The sequence below is a fragment of the Salmo salar genome, chromosome 12 (genome assembly GCF_965601325.2).
Source record: "Salmo salar chromosome 12, fSalSal1, whole genome shotgun sequence".
In the NCBI taxonomy this organism is placed as follows: Eukaryota; Metazoa; Chordata; class Actinopteri; order Salmoniformes; family Salmonidae; genus Salmo; species Salmo salar.
In genome coordinates, this window is record NC_138302.1 from 107,097,117 (window position 1) to 107,121,353 (window position 24,237).

Genomic DNA, 24,237 nt, shown 5'->3' on the forward strand with positions numbered 1-24,237 from the left:
ATCTTTTAATTTAAAAGGGTTTTGTCCAAATTATTGTATGAACCACCAATTACAACCATTTTTATACAGAGCACCCCAATTTTAGGGGCTCAAAAGTAATTGGACAAACTAACATAATCCTAAATTAAATTGTAAATTTTAATACTTGGTTGCAAATCCTTTGCAGTCAATGACTGCTTGAAGTCTGGACATCACCAGAGCGGGGTTTCTTCCCTGGTGATGCTCTGCCAGGCCTTTACTGCAGTGGTCTTTCAGTTCCTGCTTGTTCTTGGGGCGTTTTGACTTCAGTTTTGACTTCAGCAAGTGAAATGCATGCTCAATTGGATTCAGGTCAGGTGATTCACATGGCCATTACAGAACAGTCCACTTCTTTGCCTTAAAAAATTATTGGGTTGCTTTCGCAGTATGCTTTGGGTCATTGTGCATCTCCACTGTGAAGCGCCGTCCAATGAGTTTTGAAGCATTTGGTTGAATCTGAACAGATAATATAGCCCTAAACACTTCATCCTGCTGCTTTTGTCAGCAGTCACGTCATCAATAAATACACGGGAACCAGTTCCGTTGGCAGCCATACATGCCCATGCCGTAACACTACCTCCACCATGCTTCACAGATTAGGTGGTATGCTTCGGATCATGAGCAGTTCCTTCCCCATACTCTTTTCTTCCCATCATTCTGGTACAAGGTGATCTTTGTCTCATCTGTCCATTTGTTGTTCAAGAACTGTACAGGCTTTTTTAGATGTTTTTTTTGGCAAACTTTAATCTGGTCTTGTTTTTGAGGTTTACCAATGGTTTACATCTTGTGGTAAACCCTCTGTATTTACTCTGGTTTAGTCTTTTCTTGATTGTTGACTTTGACACAGATATGCCTACCTCCTGTAGGGTGTTTGTGATCTGGCCAACTGTCGCGAAGGGGATTTTCTTCACCAGGGAAAGAATTCTTCTGTCATTCACCTCAGTTGTTTTCCGTAGTCTTCCAGGCCTTTTGGTGTTCCTGAGCTCACCAGTGCATTCTTTCTTTTTAAGAATGTACCAAATAGTTGATTTGGCCACACCTAATGTTTTTGCTATCTCTCTGATGGATTTGTTTAGATTGTTCAGCCTAATGATGGCTTGCTTCACTGGCAGTGACAGCTCTTTGACTTCATATTGAGGGTTAACAGCAACATATTCCAAATGCAAATGCTACACTTGAAATCAACTCTAGACCTTTTATCTGCTTACTTGTAAATGAACTAATGAGGGAATAATACACATCTGGCCATGGAACAGCTGAGCAGAGAATTCCAATTACTTTTGGTCCCTTAGAAAGGGGGGGGGGGGGGGGGGGGGGTCACAAAAGTGCTGTAATTCCTACACTGTTCACCCGATTTGGATGTAAATACTCTCAAATTAAAGCTGAAAGTCTGCACTTTCAGCTCATATTCATTATTTAATTTCACCTCCAACATGCTGTGGTAGACAGCTAAAATAATAACTTGGTCAATGTCCAAATATTTATGGACCTGACTGTAAACTGTAAAAACACGAGCAAATCAGCTCCAAGTGATTTGAATTATTATATACAAATTATTTGTAATTATGGTCCGACCCCTTGATCATCCTCTCAAGATAAAAATAGTCCCGCGGCTGAATATAGTTGGTGATCCCTGGTGTAGGGAGTGTGTGTGTGTGTATGTTAGAAGGGAATATGTTTGTATGAGCTGTAAAGTCTCAGATGATAGTCTGTGAGCCGTAATGAGACAGAGAGTCAGGGCTAAAGGGAATAGGGACAGATCTGACCGGGGGGAAGGAAGAAAGAGAAAGAGAGAGAGAGAGAGAAAAAAAGAGAGCGCGAGAGAGAGAGAGAGAGAGAGAGAGAGAGAGAAGAAAAAAGAGAGAGAGAAAAGGCCTTCTGAGGTTGAGCAGAGTCGTGAGCCGGACAGCCAAACACGTGAAGCACATTACACAGATTAAACAAAATGTGCATCCACGTTAAAGAGTGCTGTGGTGTCAGCCAGACCCTAACTAGATCTGTGGTGTCAGCCAGACCCTAACTAGATCTGTGGTGTCAGCCAGACCCTGACTAGATCTGTGGTGTCAGCCAGACCCTAACTAGATCTGGGGTGTCAGCCAGACCCTAACTAGATCTGTGGTGTCAGCCAGACCCTAACTAGATCTGTGGTGTCAGCCAGACCCTAACTAGATCTGTGGTGTCAGCCAGACCTTGACTGGATATGTGGTGTCAGGCAGACCCTTACTAGATCTACAAACAATACCCCAAAATGACAAAGCAAAAACAGGTTTTAGAAATGTTTGCAAATTGATTTAAAAAAAAAAACGGAAATACCTTATTTGCATAAGTATTCAGACCCTGTGCTATGAGACTCAAAATTGAGCTCAGGTGCATCCTATATATATATAATATATATATATAATGTGTCCAGCAACATAAAAGGAGCATATGCACCTCAGGTAGAATAACATCCCATGCTTATCTCCCAGGACAAATTAGCTAGGAACAGCAAGCTAGCTAAATGTCCAATTCTTTCTCATAGCCGCTGCAGTTATCTGCCACGTGGACAGTCACAGACTTGCGCTGCTGCCAGCTGGCGCTGCTGCCACCACCACTCTGGACCTTCTCTCCCTCACACCACAGTACAATACATACAAACACACTCTCATACACCTCACACAGTGAACCATATTAACCTGTTGGGGATAGGGGGCAGTATTTGCACGGCCGGATAAAAAAAGTACCGATTTAATCTGGTTACTACTCCTGCCCAGTAACTAGAATATGCATATAATTATTGGCTTTGGATAGAAAACACCCTAAAGTTTCTAAAACTGTTTGAATGGTGTCTGTGAGTATAACAGAACTCATGTGGCAGGCAAAAACCTGAGAGGATTCTATATGGGAAGTGGCCTGTCTGACAAGTTGTTGTTCATCTTGGCTCTTTTTATTGAAGACTGAGGATCTTTGCTCTAACGTGACACTTCCTACGGCTCCCATAGGCTCTCAGAGCCCGGGAAAAAGCTGAACGATATCGAGGCAGCCTCTGGCTGAAACACATTATCGCTTTTGGCAAGTGGCCGATCAGAGTACTATGGGCTTAGGCGCGTGCCCGAGTCGACCCCATGCTTTATTTTCTTTCGTCTGTTTACCTAAATGCAGATTCCCGGTCGGAATATTATCGCTTTTTTACGAGAAAAATGGCATAAAAATGGATTTTAAACAGCGGTTGACATGCTTCGAAGTACGGTAATGGAATATTTAGAAATGTTTTGTCACGAAATGCGTCGTGCGCGTCACCCTTCTTTACCATTCGGATAGTGTCTTGAACGCACAAACAAAACAGAGGATATTTGAACATAACTATGGATTATTTTGAACCAAACCAACATTTGTTATTGAAGTAGAAGTCCTGGGAGTGCATTCTGACGAAGAACAGCAAAGGTAATAACATTTTTCTTATAGTAAATCTGACTTTGGTGAGGGCTAAACTTGGTGGATGTCTAAATAGCTAGCCCTGTGATGCCGGGCTATCTACATAGAATATTGCAAAATGTGCTTTCACCGAAAAGCTATTTTAAAATCGGACATAGCGAGTGCATAGAGGAGTTCTGTATCTATAATTCTTCAAATAATTGTTCTGCTTTTTGTGAACGTTTATCGTGAGTAATTTAGTAAATTCACCGGAAGTTTGCGGGGGGTATGCTAGTTCTGAACGTCACATGGTAATGTAAAAAGCTGGTTTTTGATATAAATATGAACTTGATTGAACAAAACATGCATGTATTGTATAACATAATGTCCTAGGGTTGTCATCTGATGAAGATCATCAAAGGTTAGTGCTGCATTTAGCTGTGGTTTAGGTTTATGTGACATTATATGCTCGCTTGAAAAATGGGTGTCTGATTATTTCTGGCTGGGTACTCTGCTGACATAATCTAATGTTTTGCTTTCGTTGTAAAGCCTTTTTGAAATCGGACAGTGTGGTTAGATTAACGAGAGTCTTGTCTTTAAAATGGTGTAAAATAGTCATATGTTTGAGAAATTGAAGTAATAGCATTTCTAAGGTATTTGAATAACGCGCCACGGGATTCAACTGGCTGTTGAGTAGGTGGGACGATTTCGTCCTGCCGACCCTAGAGAGGTTAATCTCATTAGAGCCAAAACATAGTTTGCCTGATGCATCTTTTACTCATGCAACAGACATTAACAGTATGTGATTAATAAGGCATTCTCTGGTGGTTTCCCATAACATAGATGGATTAGTGTCATCATTGTCATTCTCTGGTGGTTTCCCATTACATAGATGGATTAGTATGCTCTCACGGAAGTCTGGGTCAGACAGGATCTTTACTTACGCTCTCACGGAAGTCTGGGTCAGACAGGATAACGTGATCACAACACTAGTTTGCTCTTTGGGAAGTTGTCTTCTTAAAGAACAACTCCATAGAAATGAATGCATGATCAGAAATATGGATTGAACCTATTGTACATCTCCTGACCAGACTAACAAGGTGTAAAGAGAAATAGGTCTAACCCCGAATATGAACCATGATGGTTAGAGAACAATGAGAAAGTAGTCTAACCTCCAATAGGAACCATGAGGGTAAGTCTTTGGTTGCAGGATGTGCTATAGGCCAAATATCAGTCAGCCCTATTTCATCAATAATTTTGGCCAAAGCTTGAGAGCTTTTAGCTAATGATTTAGCTCTTGGTGACTTATCAAGATTCACCATCTTGTTCGATCTGCGTAGGTCGTATTTGTGCTGTTTAACCATACTATTTTCCCCGGTCACCTTGCCGTGTTTATAAGCAGCATCTTTCTCCTTCAGTTTCCCTACAAGGCTGCCATCAATCCATGTTTTTTGATTCTGTTAAGTCATCTATGCATTTTTTGATGAGTCCAGTGATTGAATCGGCACACTCATTGATTTTATCCCCAGAGGCGACCCGGAACATATTCCATTCCACTGGATCAAAACATTCTTGGAGCATGGAATCTGATTGGCCATACCAACGCTGTACAGATCTGACCACTGGAACTTCCTTCTTGAGTCTTTGTTTGTATGTGGGGAGAAGCAAAATGGAGTCGTGGTCAGATTTGCCAAAAGGAGGGCAAGAGAGGGCCTCATACACATGACGAAAAGGTGTGTGGCAGTGGTTAATTCATTAATTAATTATATTTTTTATTTCACCTTTATTTAACCTCTCTGGGCTAGGCGGGACGAATTCGTCCCACCTACGCAACAGCCAGTCTAATCCAGTGGCGCGATTTTCAAATACCTTAGAAATGCTATTACTTCAATTTCTCAAACATATGACTATTTTACAGCTATTTAAAGACAAGACTCTCGTTAATCTAACCACACTGTCCGATTTCAAAAAGGCTTTACAACGAAAGCAAAACATTAGATTATGTCAGCAGAGTACCCAGCCAGAAATAATCAGACACCCATTTTTCAAGCTAGCATATAATGTCACAAAAACCCAAACCACAGCTAAATGCAGCACTAACCTTTGATGATCTTCATCAGATGACAACCCTAGGACATTATGTTATACAATACATGCATGTTTTGTTCAATCAAGTTCATATTTATATCAAAAACCAGCTTTTTACATTGGCATGTGACGTTCAGAACTAGCATACCCCCCGCAAACTTCCGGGGAATTTACTAACAATTTACTAAATTACTCACGATAAACGTTCACAAATAGCATAACAATTATTTTAAGAATTATAGATACAGAACTCCTCTATGCACTCGATATGTCCGATTTTAAAATAGCTTTTTGGTGAAAGCACATTTTGCAATATTCTATGTACATAGCCCAGCCATCACGGGCTAGCTATTTAGACACCCGGCAAGTTTAGCCTTCACCAATATCAGATTTACTATTACAAAAGTTTGATTACCTTTTGTTGTCTTCGTCAGAATGCACTCCCAGGACTTCTACTTCAATAACAAATGTTGGTTTGGTTCAAAATAATCCATCGTTATATCCGAATAGCGGCATTTTGTTCGTGCGTTCCAGACACTATCCGAATGGTAAATAAGGGTCGTGCGCATGGCGCAATTCGTGACAAAAAAAATCTAAATATTCCATTACCGTACTTCGAAGCATGTCAACCGCTGTTTAAAATCCATTTTTATGCCATTTTTCTCGTAAAAAAGCGATAATATTCCGACCGGGAATATCCTTTTAGGTAAACAGACAAAGGAAAAGAAAGCTTTCGGTCGACGCGGGCACGAGCCTGAGTCTCACAGTACTGTAACCAGCCACTACCCAAACGCGCTACTTTGTTTCAGCCAGAGCCTGCAAAGCCACGATTCAGCTTTTTGCCGCCTTCTGAGAGACCATGTGAGCCGTAGGAAGTGTCACGTTATAGCAGAGATCCTTTGTAATGGATAGAGATGGCAAAGAAGTTCAAGAAATGGTCAGACAGGGTACTTCCTGTACAGAATCTTCTCAGGTTTTGACCTGCCATTTGAGTTCTGTTATACTCACAGACACCATTCAAACAGTTTCAGAAACTTTGGAGTGCTTTCTATCCAAAGCCAATAATTATATGCATATTCTAGTTACTGGGCAGGAGTAGTAACCAGATTAAATCGGGTACGTTTTTTATCCAGCCGTGTCAATACTGCCCCCTAGCCCTAACAGGTTAACCAGGTAGGCTAGTTGAGAACAAGTTCTCATTTGCATCTGCGACCTGGTCAAGATAAAGTGTCGTGTCTTTGGCATCATTAAAACTGAAGACATGTTTATCAAATAACTCTGTAATTATTATTACGCGATTAAACTGATTAATCGTGTAACTGTAATTAACTAGGAGGTCGGGGCACCAAGGAAAATATTCAGATTACAAAGTTATAATTTTCCTAATATAACTTTCAGATATTATAATATCGGATCTATTAGTCTTCTGATTAATGACGTATTAGTTACCTCGTCAGTCTCATTCCAAACGTCGTAAATTGTTGGTCTGCACGAACCCAGTCTTCACTATGAGTCATCCATACATCAATTGTCTTCAAATCATTTATTTACTAACTAAGTAATTCACAGAAATGCATAACAAACAGTAGACATCGTTACAAGAAATGATAGAGGAATGTACCCTAGTGGGCTAAACCGGCATGGCGGCTTGTTAGACAAAAGGGTTGATAAGAGTTGATAATTATAACAATTGAAATGCTAAACCTTTGCACATGAACGCTCACTCATTCGGGAACAATTGCAATCAATATATATATTTACGCTCAGTGTGTCGTCGGGATCTTTGTTGAAAAGTTTGTTTCTGTTGGAGAGTTCTCGCGTTCTCGCTCTCTCTCTCTCGGTTAGAATGGATATTTCAAAGTGACATTCATTGATGTCGTTATAGGACAGATGTTTCGGCGGTCTTCGCGTTCAATGATACCGAATTCCTAGCTGCAGACGAGTAATTAATATCAAAGACTTGTTATTATTCTGTCGGTATCAATAGTCTAAGAGTTTAACCATGTGGTATGGTTAAAGTTCAGTAAGAGGAATGCATGGTCTCCAACCTTTAGCCACTCGTAATGGAGGTAAGCTCGGTCTGGTGATAGAAACCCTGGGTGGGGGTTATATTCGGAAATAACAGAAAAAGGCTGTCTCATGACGCCAGGTCCCGTCTGTTCATGGGGGCGTGCGGATGACTTGGTGAAACTTTAAACAGAAATACAATTCTCTCACATTAACATCTTACAAGCATCCCAACATATTCCAAATAGCTTTATCCTTATTATTCATTTTATACAACCATTAGATGTAAGTCTCACAACTGAGGCTATTATATAACCTGTTAGGGCTAGGGGGCAGTATTGACACGGCTGGATAAAAAACATACCCGATTTAATCTGGTTACCACTCCTACCCAGTAACTAGAATATGCATATACTTATTACATATGGATAGAAAACACCCTAAAGTTTCTAAAACTGTTTGAATGGTGTCTGTGAGTATAACAGAACTCAAATGGCAGGTCAAGACCTGAGAGATTCCTTTACAGGAAGTGGCCTGTCTGACCATTTCTTGAACTTCTTTTCCATCTCTATCTTTTACTAAGGATCTCTGCTCTAACGTGACACTTCCTACGTCGTCCATAGGCGCTCAGAGCCCGGGAAAAACCTGAATGTCGTCATCCCAGCCCCAGGCTGAAACACATTATCGCCTTTCTCAAGTGGCCGATCAAGGGACTCTGGGCTTAGGCGCGTGACCTGACCGCCCCCGTCTTTGTGATTTTTTCCTCTGTTTGCCGAAAAGGAGATTCCCGGTCGGAATATTATCGCTTTTCTATGAGAAAAATGGCATAAAAATTGATTTTAAACAGCGGTTGACATGCTTCGAAGTACGGTAATGGAATATTTAGAATTTTTTTGTCACGAATTGCGCCATGCGCGCGACCCTTCTTTACCATTTCAGATAGTGTCTGGAACGCACGAACAAAACGCCGCTATTCGGATATAACGATGGATTATTTTGGACCAAACCAACATTTGTTATTGAAGTAGCAGTCCTGGGAGTGCATTCTGACGAAGACAACAAAAGGTAATCAAACTTTTATAATAGTAAATATGATTATGGTGAGTGCTAAACTTGCCGGGTGTCTAAATAGCTAGCCCGTGATGCCTGGGCTATGTACATAGAATATTGCAAAATGTGCTTTCACCAAAAAGCTATTTTAAAATCGGACATATCGAGTGCATAGAGGAGGTCTGTATCTATAATTCTTAAAATAATTGTTGTGCTTTTTGTGAACGTTTATCGTGAGTAATTTAGTAAAATGTTAGCGAATTCCCCGGAAGTTTGCGGGGGGTATGCTAGTTCTGAACGTCACATGCTAATGTAAAAAGCTGGTTTTTGATATAAATATGAACTTGATTGAACAAAACATGCATGTATTGTATAACATAATGTCCTAGGGTTGTCATCTGATGAAGATCATCAAAGGTTAGTGCTGCATTTAGCTGTCTTCTGGGTTTTTGTGACATTATATGCTCGCTTGAAAAATGGTTGTCTGATTATTTCTGACTTGGTACTCTGCTGACATAATCTAATGTTTTGCTTTCGTTGTAAAGCCTTTTTGAAATCGGACAGTGTGGTTAGATTAACGAGAGTCTTGTCTTTAAATTGCTGTAAAATAGTCATATGTTTGAGAAATTGAAGTAATAGATTTTTAAGGTTTTGAAAATCGCGCCACAGGCTTCAAGTGGCTGTTACGTAGGTGGGACGAATTCGTCCCGCCTAGCCCAGAGAGGTTAAACAGCGCCATGGTAATGTGGCCGTATTGTCTCTCATGAGCTTCACAAAATTGTACCAAACGGACCAGTTCGTAGCTGGATTCTTCACTGATCTTTTATACCTTCTCCAGAACCTAAATGTCGTTCGGTTCTCCAGTTCTGTGAGGTGGAAGAAATTCCTTTGTCTCTCTATGAAAACACTCTGTCTCTATACTGTGGCCATGAGGAGAGAATCTCCTCATAGGAATTTACGACCCCTTCTGACCGCAGCAGCCTGGGTGTAGGAGACAGAGGAAGATGGTGCAGAGGGAGGGGGTCAACTGTGCTCGCTGTACCCAAAGAGGGCAACGTCATGACTAAAGCATAGCAATTTGACACATACAACAACACAGAGTTACACATGGAATAAACAAAACATACAGTCAATAATACAGTAGAAAAAAAAGAAAACAGAAAGTCTATATACAGTGAGTGCAAATGAGGTAAGATAAGGGAGGTAAGGCAATAAATAGGCCATGGTGGCGAAGTAATTACAATATAGCAATTAAACACTGGAATGGTGGATGTGCAGAAGATTAATGTGCAAGTATAGATACTGGGGTGCAAAAAAGCAAGATAAATAAATAAATACAGTATGGGAATGAGGTTGATAGATGGGCTGTTTACAGATGGGCTATGTACAGGTGCAGTGATCTGTGAGCTGCTCTGACAGCTGGTGCTTAAAGCTAGTGAGGGAGATATGCCTTCCCTGTAGCTCAGTTGGTAGAGCATGGTGTTTGCAACACCAGGGTTGTGGTTTCGATTCCCACGGGGGGCCAGCACAGAAAAAAAAATGTATGAAATTGTATGAAATGTATGCATTCACTACTGTAAGTCGCTCTGGATAAGAGCGTCTGCTAAATGACTAAAAAAAATAATAAAAAATTTAAAAAAAAAAAAATTACAAAATTAAAAAAATAAGAGTCTCAAGCTTCAGTGATTGTTGCAGTTCATTCCAGTCATTGGCAGGAAGGAAAGGCGACCAAAGAAGGAATTGGCTTTGGGGGTGACCAGTGAGATATACCTGCTGGAGCGTGCATTTACATTGGAAAGTCAATGTGTTGGTAATAATTCGGGAGCATGGACCTCAAATTACCCGCGCAACAATAAACATTGCCTCCAGGTATGCGGCCTCCAGTTTGTTTAGTGTCCAATGTAGATCTTTGAGAGTATTTTTGGTGTCGGCTTGGGGCGGGATGTACACAGCTATGGTGATAATCCCTGAGAACTCTCTCGGAAGATAAAAAGGGTGAAATTTCATTACCAAGTACTCCAAGTCTGGAGAGCAGAAGCTCGCAAGTTCTTGTACGTTTTCCGTCGCACCATATTTTGTTGGTCATAAAGCAGAGCCCACCACCTTTGTTCTTGCCAGAGAGTCTGCTTCCTATCCACTCAAAAAACTGTAAAATCCGCTGGTTGTAAATAGTCCGTTTGGATGTTGGAAAGCCAAGTCTCATAAAAACAGAGTATGTTGCAGAATCTGATGTCTCTCTGGATGGAAATCCTTGCTCTGAGTTCAAGTTTATTAATTAATGATTGAACATTGGCTAGTAGTATTCTGGGTAATGGAAGACGGGTCGCTCTACATCTTAATCTCACTAAAACCCCACCACGTCTGCCTCTATGTCCGTTTCCTTCTCTCCATTAGGACTCCCAGGCAGCCTGAGATCTCACTGAAGAGACTAGCCCATTGTTCTGCCGTCTCTGAGAATTCGGGAAGGTCGGGTGGACAGTGAGTACCCAGCGACTCATCTTCCAATTGTTCTGTCCGGGTGTATGAAGTATTTCACAAAACAAACTGAGTAAGAACATTTTACAAAAACGCTAGAAAAAATAACCTAGAAAAAGAAACCTGACATTTTTTAATAAACTCATTCTGAGGAGCATCAGTGCCATCTTACCACCCTAGGACCATGCTAACAAGATCTGTGGTGTCAGGCAGACCCACACTAGAGCTGTGTATAATTCTCCTGTCTTATTTGGTGACCAGTGTGATCTTCGGTATGTCCCCTTCTAATTGTCTCATCACTCTCTCTCCCAGAGTAACTGAGCCCTAGGACCATGCCTCTGGACTACCTGGCCTGACAACTCCTGGCTGTCCCCGTCCCCAGTCCATCTGGTCGTGCTGCTGATTCAGTTTCTGCTGTTCTGGCTGTGGCTATGGAACCCTGACCTGTTCACCAGTCATGCTACCTTGTCCATGACCAGATGTTTCTACCCTCTCTCTCTGCCGCCTCCCTCCCGTACTTGCTGTCTCTACTTCTGAATGTTCGGCTATGAAATCTCAAATCACAGGGCTTTTGTGCCATTATTCAAATTACATTTTCATTGCAGTTTACAGCTTAGAGTAGAATTTTGTACTTACTTGAAAATAATAATGCAATTAATAATTGCATTGTGGTGTTGTAGGCTCGTCTAGGTAGCATAATGTCGCTGAACAATACCAATAGGGGAGCTTTTTGAGCTGCGTGTCTCATGTCTTTACTGTTCTTTCATGCGCAATGACACACCTGGCCTCTCCACTTATATTGAACATTGGTGCAGCTTTAAATGCTTTTATGTGTGGTATGATTGCTAGTTAGCCTATTGCAGATCTGGACAAACGATCCACCTACCATTATTGTCACTATGAATGGTGGATAGAGGGCAGGATATACTGGTAGACTATATTGACCTGCGGTATAGTTGGTGTGCTGAAAAATGTAGTGCATAAGGGAAGATGAGGAAACTTGGCTAGGATGTAAGAAATTATAAAGTATAACCTGCAAAAGAGTGAATGTAGACCGGGGAAAAATTGCACTACCTTCCCCTCTGCTCGTTAACAAAACACACAACCCTCCCCAAAGCAAAAAATCCTAACCTTCTTGGTACATCCACTAACCCTAACCCTCTGGGTACAGGACAGTAGTGTTTATTACCTGAATGTCCTCTAACCCTAACCCTCTGGGTACAGGACAGTAAACAGGAAGACAACTACTGAAATGGTTCTGGAATGCACTTTGGCTCAGATTACTTAAGTTTGCCAACACAACAAATTAAGTACATACTTTTCAGTACACAACCCCATCCCTGCGTTCTTTGTGGTTGTGCCAGTTGTAAACATTGTGGTGCTAACTGATAAATATAATAATAATAATTATAATAATAAGGGTACAAAATAACTGATGATGAATGAATTCAAATTACTGGAGTGTGTGTGATTGTACACACCTGTTCCACTTTGATGTCATAGTCTCCTTGGAGCTTCTTCCCTCTGAACAGTCTGGACCTGAGAGACAGAGATATACAGTATTTAAAATAAGAGACAGAGACATAGTCACTGGTCAAATAACCATATTGCTTGGATAGATAGGTCCTCTAACCCTAACCCTCTGGGTACAGGACAGTAAACAGGAAGACAACTACTGAAATGGTTCTGGAATGCACTTCTGTTCAGATTGCATAAGCATGGCAATACAGCAAATGAAGTACATACTTTTCAGTACACAATCCCTTCCCCATGTTATTTTTGGTTGTGCCAGTTGTAAAACATTGTGGCGCTAACTGATAAATATTACAATTATTATTGTTCACATAATATGAAAGGGATGAGATTACTATAGCATCATACTACACTACCGAAACCCATGCAGTGCAGGACTGTTATGTATCACAACCCAGGACCTTAGCAGAAATGGGCTAACCTTTTTGTATAGGCTACTACCCTGTACCCAGGCACCACTATACTACCCAGTAAGCTGTTAGCAGCAGAGCAGCTGTGGAGGACGGTCAGTCACCCACTGCAGCATCCAGCCTAAACCTGCCTGGGTCCAGTATAGTCACCCAGACAGACAGACAGACAGACAGACAGACAGACAGACAGACAGACAGACAGACAGACAGACAGACAGACAGACAGACAGACAGACAGACAGACAGACAGACAGACAGACAGACAGACAGACAGACAGACAGACAGACAGACAGACAGACAGACAGACCATTGTCTCTGGAAATGTTCCTTCAACAGAGCAGAGATTAGTTTTCACACCCACACATCTAAAGGTACACTACACGCCCAAAATGATGTTGACACCCCTTGAAAATAGTGGATTTGGCAATTTCAGCCACACCCGTTGCTGGCAGGTATATGAAATTGAGCACAAAGCCATGCAATCTCCATGAGTACATTGTCAGTAGAATTGCCTATACTGAAGAGCTCAGTGACTTTCAACATGGCATAGGATAATACCTTTCAAATGTATGCCCTACTTGAGCTGCACCGGTCAACTGTAAGTGATATCATTGTGAAGTGGAAACGGCTAGGAGCAACAACGGCTCAGCCGCGAAGTGGTAGGCCACACAAGCTCACAAAACGGGACTGCTGAGTGCTGAAGCGTGTGAAAATTGTCTGTCTTCGGTTGCAACACTCACTACTGAGTTCCAAACTGCCTCTGGAAGCAACGTCAGCACAAAAACTGTTCGTCTGGAGCTTCATGAAATGGGTTTCCATGTCTGAGCAGGTGCACACTAGCCGGCGATTGCAATTCCAAGCGTCGGCTGGAGTGGTGTAAAGCTCGCCGCCATTAAACTCAGCAGTGGAAACGCGTTCTCTGGAATAAGGAATCACGCTTCACCATCTGGCAGTCCGATGGACAAATCTGAGTTTGGCAGATGCCAGGAGAACGCTATCTGTCCAAATGCATAGTGCCAATTGTAAAGTTTGGTGGAGGAGGAATAATGGTCAGGGGCTGTTTTTCATTGTTCAGGCTAGGCCCCTTAGTTCCAGTGAAGGGTAATCTTAACGCTACAGCATACAATGACATTCTAGATGATTCTGTGCTCCCAAGTTTGTGGCAAAAGTTTGGGGAAGGCCATTTCTTGTTTCAGCATGACAATGCCCCATGCACAAAGCGAGGTCCATACAGAAAGGGTTTGTCGAGATCGGTATGGAAGAACTTGACTGGCCTGCACAGAGCCCTGACCTCAACCCCATTGAATACCTTTGGGACGAATTGTAAAGCCGATTGTGAGCCAGGCCTAATCGCCCAACATCAGTGCTCGACCTCACTAATGCTCTTGTGGCTGAATGGAAGCAAGTGCCTGCAGCAATGTTCCAACATCTAGTGGAAAGCCTTCCCAGAAGAGTGGAGGCTGTTATGGCACCAAAGGGGGGACCAACTCCATATTAATGCCCATGACTTTGGAATGTGATGGAGGGCAGTAAAACCGATGTGCGGATCATGTTGGCAGATTTCTCCTCAGCATTTAATACAATCAATCCGTTGGCCCTCCCGGACAGACTTCGGACTTGATGCATATCACATGGATCACCAACTTCCTAACTGATAGGTCTCAGCAGCTACGAATTGGCAACACACTCTCTGAGGTGGGCACTGTTTCAGTAGGAACCCCACAGGGCAGTGTTCTTCACCAGTACTATACATACTGTATACAGACAGCTGCCAGAGCCAGTTCCCAGGGCTCCAACTGATCAAATACGCTGATGATGCTGCTTTGGTCAGTCTTCTTGAAGGTGATGAGACAGAGCATGGATTGGCTCTGAATGATTTTACTGTCTGGTGTGAGTCATCCCATCTAATATTAAATACATTAAAAAAAAGGACCTGGTGTTTGACTTTGGAAGGAACACTACTATGCACACACAATCACTGATAAAAGGTGAGCCCATTGAAATAGTGGAGGAGTACAAATACCTTGGGCTAGTCATTGACAACAAGCTGTCCTGGGATCAGTGTACTGACGATATTTTTAAGAATGGCCAACAGAGACTGTATTTCCTACGGAAACTGCACTTTTTTAACCTGTTAGGGCTAGGGGGCAGTATTGACACGGCTGGATAAAAAAACATACCCGATTTAATCTGGTTACCACTCCTACCCAGTAACTAGAATATGCATATACTTATTACATATGGATAGAAAACACCCTAAATTTTCTAAAACTGTTTGAATGGTGTCTGTGAGTATAACAGAACTCATTTGGCAGGCAAAACCCTGAGACATTTTCTGACAGGAAGTGGATACCTGATGTGTTGTATTACCTTTAAACCTATCCCATTGAAAAACACAGGGGCTGAGGAATATTTTGGCACTTCCTATTGCTTCCACTAGATGTCACCAGCCTTTACAAAGTGTTTTGAGTCTTCTGGAGGGAGATCTGACCGAACAAGAGCCATGGAACGATGATGGCCCATTAGACACCTGGCGCGCGAGTTCATGTTGGGTACCCTCGTTCCAATACGTTATAAAAGAGTATGCATTCGTCCACCTTGAATATTATTCATGTTCTGGTTAAAAAAGGCCCTAATGATTTATGCTATACAACGTTTGACATGTTTGAACGAACGTAAATATATTTTTTCCCCTCGTTCATGACGAGAAGTCCGGCTGGCTTAGATCATGTGCTAACAAGACGGAGATTTTTGGACATAAATGATGAGCTTTTTTGAACAAAACTACATTCGTTATGGACCTGTGATACCTGGAAGTGACATCTGATGAAGAGAATCAAAGGTAATGGATTATTTACATAGTATTTTCGATTTTAGATCTCCCCAACATGACGTCTAGTCTGTATCGCAACGCGTATTTTTCTGGGCGCAGTGCTCAGATTATTGCAAAGTGTGATTTCCCAGTAAGGTTATTTTTAAATCTGGTAAGTTGATTGGGTTCAAGAGATGTAAATCTATAATTCTTTAAATGACAATATAATATTTTACCAATGTTTTCTAATTTTAATTATTTAATTTGTGGTGTTGACTTGACTGCCGGTTATTGGAGGGAAACGATTTCCTCAACATCAATGCCATAGTAAAACGCTGTTTTTGGATATAAATATGAACTTGATAGAACTAAAAATGCATGCATTGTCTAACATAATGTCCAAGGAGTGTCATCTGATGGAGATTGTAAAAGGTTAGTGCATCATTTTAGCTGGTTTTATGGTTTTGGTGACCCTGTCTTTGAATTGACAAAACATTACACACAACTCTTGTAAATGTACTGTCCTAACATACTCTAAATTTATGCTTTCGCCGTAAAACCTTTTTGAAATCGTAAAACGTGGTTAGATTAAGGAGATGTTTATCTTTCAAAGGGTGTAAAAAAGTTGTATGTTTGAAAAATTTGAATTTTGACATTTATTTGGATTCAAATTTGCCGCTCTTGAAATGCACCTGCTGTTGATGGAGTGCACCACGGGTGGGACGCTAGCGTCCCACCTAGCCCATAGAGGTTAATGATGATTTAACCATCATGGTTCTCTTTTATAAATCATTAATTGAGAGCATTCTGTCCTACTGCTTGACCTGCTGGTTTGGGAATATCAAGGTTGCACAGAAAAATAGGTTGGGCAAGATAGCTAGTGTCACGTATGCTCCCTCTAGCCTCTAGGTCACCAGGCCTCTCATTATGGAGCACACCTGTCACCGTCATTACGCGCACCTGCGTGTCGTCAGACTCACCTGGACTCCATCACTTCCCTGATTACCTTCCCTATATATATATATATATACTGCTCAAAAAAATAAAGGGAACACTAAAATAACAGATCCTAGATCTGAATGAATGAAATAATCTTATTAAATACTTTTTTCTTTACATAATTGAATGTGCTGACAACAAAATCCCACAAAAATAATCAATGGAAATCCAATTTATCAACCCATGGAGGTCTGGATTTGGAGTCACACTCAAAAATAAAGTGGAAAACCACACTACAGGCTGATCCAACTTTGACGTAATGTCCTTAAAACAAGTCAAAATGAGGCTCAGTAGTGTGTGTGGCCTCCACGTTCCTATATGACCTCCCTACAACGCCTGGGCATGCTCCTGATGAGGTGGCGGTTGGTCTCCTGAGGGATCTCCTCCCAGACCTGGACTAAAGCATCCGCCAACTCCTGGACAGTCTGTGGTGCAACGTGGCATTGGTGGATGGATCGAGACATGATGTCCCAGATGTGCTCAATTGGATTCAGGTCTGGGGAACGGGCGGGCCAGTCCATAGCATCAATGCCTTCCTCTTGCAGGAACTGCTGACACACTCCAGCCACATGAGGTCTAGCATTGTCTTGCATTAGGAGGAAACCAGGGCCAACTGCACCAGCATATGGTCTCACAAGGGGTCTGAGGATCTCATCTCGGTACCTAATGGCAGTCAGGCTACCTCTGGCGAGCACATGGAGGGTTGTGCGGCCCCCCAAAGAAATGCCACCCCACACCATGACTGACCTACCGCCAAAACGGTCATGCTGGAGGATGTTGCAGGTAGCAGAACGTTCTCCACGGCATCTCCAGACCCTGTCACGTCTGTCACGTGCTCAGTGTGAACCTGCGTCATCTGTGAAGAGCACAGGGCGCCAGTGGCGAATTTGCCAATCTTGGTGTTCTCTGGCAAATGCCAAACGTCCTGCACGGTGTTGGGCTGTAAGCACAACCCCCACCTGTGGATGTCGGGCCCTCATACCACCCTCATGGAGTCTGTTTCTGACCGTTTGAGCAGACACATGCACATTTGTGGCCTGCTGGAGGTCATTTTGCAGGGCTCTGGCAGTGCTCCTCCTGCTCCTCCTTGCACAAAGGCGGAGGTAGCGGTCCTGCTGCTGGGTTGTTGCCCTCCTACGGCCTCCTCCACATCTCCTGATGTACTGGCCTGTCTCCTGGTAGCGCCTCCATGCTCTGGACACTACGCTGACAGACACAGCAAACCTTCTTGCCACAGCTCGCATTGATGTGCCATCCTGGATGAGCTGCACTACCTGAGCCACTTGTGTGGGTTGTAGACTCCGTCTCATGCTACCACTAGAGTGAAAGATCAAAACATCAGCCAGGAAGCATAGGAACTGAGAAGTGGTCTGTGGTCACCACCTGCCGAACCACTCCTTTATTGGGGGTGTCTTGCTAATTGCCTATCATTTCCACCTGTTGTCTATTCCATTTGCACAACAGCATGTGAAATTTATTGTCAATCAGTGTTGCTTCCTAAGTGGACAGTTTGATTTCACAGAAGTGTGATTGACTTGGAGTTACATTGTGTTGTTTAAGTGTTCCCTTTATTTTTTTGAGCAGTGTTATATATATATAAATAACTCCCTTTGGTTCCTTACCCAGGTGTCATTGTTTCTGTTTCATGTCTGTGTGTTTCTTGTTTTGCGTTATGTTGCGTTTATTTATTAAAACACTCCCTGAACTTGCTTCCCGACATCTCTCTACCTGGGCAGAGCCCTCCATCTCTCTCTACCTGGGCAGAGCCCTCCATCTCTCTACCTGGGCAGAGCCCTCCATCTCTCTCTACCTGGGCAGAGCCCTCCATCTCTCTACCTGGTCAGAGCCCTCCATCTCTCTCTACCTGGGCAGAGCCCTCCATCTCTCTACCTGGGCAGAGCCCTCCATCTCTCTACCTGGTCAGAGCCCTCCATCTCTCTCTACCTGGGCAGAGCCCTCCATCTCTCTACCTGGGCAAAGCCCTCCATCTCTCTCTACCTGCGCAGAGCCCGCCATCTCTTTACCTGCGCAGAGCCCGCCATCTCTTTACCTGGTCAGAGCCCTCCATCTCTCTCTACCTGCGCAGAGCCCTCCATCTCTCTCTACCTGCGCAGAGCCCTCCATCTCTCTACCTGGTCAGAGCCCTCCATCTCTCTACCTGGTCAGAGCCCTCCATCTCTCTACCTGGGCAGAGCCCTCCATCTCTCTACCTGGGCAGAGCCCTCCATCTCTCTACCTGGTCAGAGCCCTCCATCTCTCTACCTGGTCAGAGCCCTCCATCTCTCTCTACCTGCGCAGAGCCCTCCATCTCTCTACCTGTGCAGAGCCCTCCATCTCTCTACCTGGGCAGAGCCCTCCATCTCTCTACCTGGGCAGAGCCCTCCATCTCTCTCTACCTGGGCAGAGACCTCCATCTGGCAAATAAAATAGCAGTTGACTCTTCCCTTCCACTCTGAATTCCAGCTCCTTCCCTCTGGATGCAGGTACAGACTATCTAAGGTAAAACATTTGGCCAAATTCTCTTTTTTATTCCGAAAGCAACTTAACAAATGTTGGACTAACTGCACTTAGCACTTGTACTATGAAACTGCACTTACCCTGCCTATTTGTTTGTAAATGTCATATGCTGTTTATTTTACATTTTTAGATGTTATGTTTTATGACTGCTGCAAGATGAATTGCCTCTGAGGACATTCACGTTTTCTGAATCTGAACAAACAGGTGTCCACATACTTGTATACTGTATGTAGCTCTTTTTCATGTTATTTGTAATTTTGTACATGTCACAGAAAATGTCGTACTCGTCATGGAAAATGTCGTACTGGAGAGAAGAGGACCAAGGCGCAGCGAGAATGTGAATACTCATGGTTTTAATTTTAAAAAAAGGAGTAAAGTATTCACTGCCAAAACAATAAAGATGACGACAGCAACAGTTTTACAGGCTCTGCAAACGCAGTGCAAAAACAACTACCCACAACCCCAAAGAAAAACACACACACCTATATAGGACTTCCAATCAAAGGCAACTCAACACACCTGCCTTCAATTGGAAGTCCCAATCACCAACAAACATTCACACACACAAAACTGCCACGTCCTGACCCCAAAACTAATACAATAGCTCCATCTGCTGGTCAGGACGTGACAGTACATAATGTTTCTGCCACCGTCTCTTATGACCGAAAAGAGCTTCTGGATATCAGAACAGTGATTTCTCACCTCATACTGGACAAAGATTTTTGTCTTTAAGGAGTCGGACGTGAAGGAATTACTTCAGACACCGGACAAGGCCCAAATCCCTGTAAATCGCATGAAGAAGAGATGGAGATATAGGGGTCGTAGGTTGGGGTGCCTTGTAAGAATCCAATGGCAAGTGAGTAACCTGCCTCTACCATCAGTCCTATTAGCCAACATGCAATCATTGGATAATAAACTGGATGAGCTCCGATCAAGACTATCCTACCAACGGGACATTAAACTAATATCTTATGTTTCACCGAGTCATGGCTGAACGATGACATGGATAACATACAGCTGGCTGGGTTTTCCGTGCATCGGCAAGCTAGAACGGATGCCTCCGGTAAGGGGTGGCAGTCTGTCTTTGTCAGTAACAGCTGGTGCATGAAATCTAACATTAATGAAGTCTCAAGGCTTTGCTGGCCTGAGGTAGAGTATCTCTGTAGACCACACTATTTACCAAGAGTTTTCATCTATATTTTTCATAGCTCTCTATTTACCACGACAAACCGACGCTGGCACTAAGTCCGCACACAATGAGCTGTATAAGGCCATAAGCAAACAAGAAAATGCTGATCTAGGTGTGGCGCTCCTAGCGGCCGGGGGACTTTAATGCAGGGAAACTTAAATCCATTCTTCCTCATTTCTACCAGCACGTTACATGTGTAACCAGAGGTAAAAAAAAAATCTAGACCCCCTTTGCTCCACACAGAGACGCGTAGAAAGCTCTCCCTCGCCCTCCATTTGGAAAATCTGACCTTAACTCTATCCTCCTTATTCCTGCTTACAAGCAAAAACTAAAGCAGGCCTCCAGGTCAAGAAAGATTTATTATTTTAATCACCGGGAAAGGTAAAGGTCAAAACCGATCTGTTAAAATCAATAAATGACAAACTGGGTATACTTGAACTAGTCAGTAAGGTATAAAAGAGTTGAAGGCCTCGAGATGAGTGATGAAAAAGCTGCTACATTGGAGAAAGACACAAGCTGAAAGGGGCGGCCAATCAGATTGAAACCGAAGTTAATGAACTTAAAAAGGAGAACATCGTTCTGAGAGAAGCCTTACTTGACATACAGACTAGATCCATGAGAGAGAATCTGGTATAGTTTCCTTAAGGGAACTATGCAGTCACCTCATGGCAGACCTTGTGGGTCTGCTGCCATATGTTTGGGTTTTCTGTTTAACAAAGTACTGAGTGGAGGGGGAGCCAGGCCATTTAGGATCTTGAATACAAGACATGCGTCGGTGTATTGCACAAGATTTTCCCAACTCAGGAGCTCATGCTTTCTGAGGATGTAACAGTGATGGCTATTGTGCTTCCTATCAAGCACTTTGAAAGCCTGTTTTGTAGACAGACTGAATGGGTTTTAATGTTGTACAGCAAGCTTGGGCCCAACTAGTCAAGCAGTATGTTAAGTGGGGGAGTATCACAGATTTGAAGTCCAGTTTTTTTACCTCTGTAGTCAAACAATTTCGTATAAATTGGAAATTAGCGAGGTTGAATTTGGTTATTTGAATTACCTTTTTCACCTGATTTTAAAAAGAGAGGTTAGAATCAAGTATGATGCCAAGGTACTTAAAATCAGATACCACCTGGAGCTTCTCCCCTGATACATAGACATCTGGCTCAGTAGCATCTGTTGCCCTCTTTCTGAAGAACATGCAGAGAGTTTTTTTCACATTGAGATGCAAACACGAGTCACTGAGCCACTTTGTAACCTGGACCATTACAGTAGTGAGTTCTTATGCAGCTTGTTGTTTGTTCTTTGCATGCACATATATCACTATCATCTGCATACATTTGAACTTCAGACCCAGTACAGACAGAGGGCAGATCATTAATGTACAGGCTGAACAGGAGGGGCCCCAGTATTGACCCTTGGGGCACGCCCACATCATAGCTAAGGGTGGGCAACAGCTCATTGCTTACTCTGACACATTGAGTTTTGCCTTCGAGGTATGATTTCATCCATCTCAAGGCATCGGGGGAAAAGTTGAACTTGGACAATTTTGTGATGAGAACCTCATGGTTAACAGTATCAAAAGCCTTCCTTAGGTCCAGAAACACAGCCCCAACAACGCCCCCTTTGTCCATCTTGGACTTCACATTTTCCAGAAGAAAGCAGTCGGCCGTTTCTGTGGAGTGTTTCGCTCTGAAGCCAAACTGCATGGAGTGTAATGTGAAGGGGCTGTTGTTGAGGTGGGAAATCAGTTGTTCTGCTACACACTTTCCAACAACCTTCGTCACCACAGGTAGTATACTAATGGGCCTGTAGTTACTCACGTCAGGGTCACCCGATTTAAAGATGGTCGTTATTATGGCAAACTTCCATACCCTTGGAAACACCCCCTGACCAATAGATGTGTTGGTGACCTTAGTAATGGGGCCAATGAGTGACTCTTTGTAGTTTTTAAGAAAGGTAGAGTCCAGCCCAAACACATCTTTGGATTTAGAGTTCTTTAGTGAGCTAATCACCTTGTTCACCTTTGACTCAGAAACCTCCCTTATGATGAAGACAGGTTGAGCGTAATTTACTAGCACTGAGCCCAAGAAACCAGTGGAGGGGTTCTGTGTCAGTACCCTGACAGAGTCAATAAAGTAGGAATTGAAGGCTATTGCTATTTCTACTGCATCGAGTGTTATATTGTTATTCACCATGATTTCTAGTCTTTTTGCGGTGTTACTATGGTCTTTCCCTGTTAACTTTTTTAGATTCTCCCAGATCAATTTAGAATTTCCCTTTGCCTCACCAATTATGTTAATAAAAAAGTTTGCCTTGGCCTGCCTGATTTCTTTCATCACCTTATTTCTCAACATGGTAAACCTACGTCTGTCATGCTCTAATTTAGATTTTAGGGCTGTTTTTAGAGTATATTCTCGTTCTTTCATCGGTTTCCAGATTATGATCAGACAGCCCAGTAACCATATTGAATGATTTAGTCACTCTTTCTGGTTTATTGCTGAGCACCAAATCAATCTGTGTTTTAGAGCAACAAGTCACCCTGGTTGGCCCTTTAACTAGCTGTGTAAGGTCAAAGGTATTAGTGATCCATTTGAGGGTTTTCCTACAAGACTTGTCTTCATAATTAATATTAAAATCTCCCATTAAGATGACCTCTTTCCCAAAATCACATTCCCTAAGCATGTTATTAAACTGATCAAAAAACACACTTTTGGTGGAAGGTGGTCTATACATTCCAATAAGGGTAAAAGACATTTGGGGAGACAGTAACGTTCAGGCCAATACATTCTAGTTCATTATCACATGACCACTAAATTTGTTTACATCGGATATGTTCTTTAATGTAAATCATCAGACCCCCTCCTCTTCCAATCCTGTCTCTCCTGAAAACATTGTCGCCAGGCACAATCAAAGCAGCATATGGAGAGTTTTTATGGAGCCATGTCTCTGAAAGGCAGAGGAAGTCAAGGTTGGAGTCTGTGAGAAGATGTTGAATTTGATCACTTTTTGGAACGACACTACGAATGTTCAAGTGTCCCCCTAGTAGTCCCTTGGGTTTAGCTCGTGGGTCCCAAATGACTCGAGAGTGATTGACACATTGAAAAAAAGTTAGATTTTCTGTGTTTTCTGACGGCTGGGTTAAGGCCGTTTTGTTTCGTTTTGATTAGGGGCAGTTTGGTAGTGCAATTATCTATCCCTCCCGCTTGCACTGGATGTGGGGAACTACTTAAAACAGCTTGCGTACCAGAAGCAAAGTCAGGGGTCGCATATAGCGACTTGGGTATGTTTGAAGAGTCCAAATCTATCCTGGAGCTGGGTGAATCGAGAGAAACCATGGGACGATAGCACTCACCCACTTCCACAGTAGCGACGATCAGTGGACGGATCAGTCCACTGCTTACCACTTCAGTGAGTATCGCTGGCTCGGTGATGTTAGGCCCAGGATTGAGTTGCACATCCCCGGAGAGCAGGAGGGTAGTGAACAGGTAGTTTAACAGTTTCCGATAAATGTTGGACTTGTGTTTGTTATGCCTAAGCAGGTCAGTGGAATAGGAAGCGAGGTATACTTGGCCATTATTCAGAACATTATGGTATGCTGTGTATAGTCCGCTCCCGTGGAACGGTGAACCAATGTGTTTGGTGTTGATATTCTCCGGCAGTAGATTGATTGCGTCATCCCAGCAAGGACACACTGAGATTATCAGTAGAGCAGCTACATAACTGACAATCATGGCAATGTACTGGAGATAAA

The 24,237-nt window shown here is 42.8% G+C and overlaps 1 protein-coding gene across 1 annotated transcript in view; it reads right to left on the reverse strand.

The window, feature by feature from the left end:
- Window positions 1-24,237, reverse strand: part of LOC106566274 (synapsin-1) — a 222,766-nt gene that overhangs the window by 180,684 nt on the left and 17,845 nt on the right. The window contains exon 2 of the mRNA XM_045692010.2: window positions 12,513-12,570. Coding sequence (XP_045547966.1) covers window positions 12,513-12,570 — 58 coding nt within the window. The remainder of the gene's footprint in view (window positions 1-12,512; window positions 12,571-24,237) is intronic.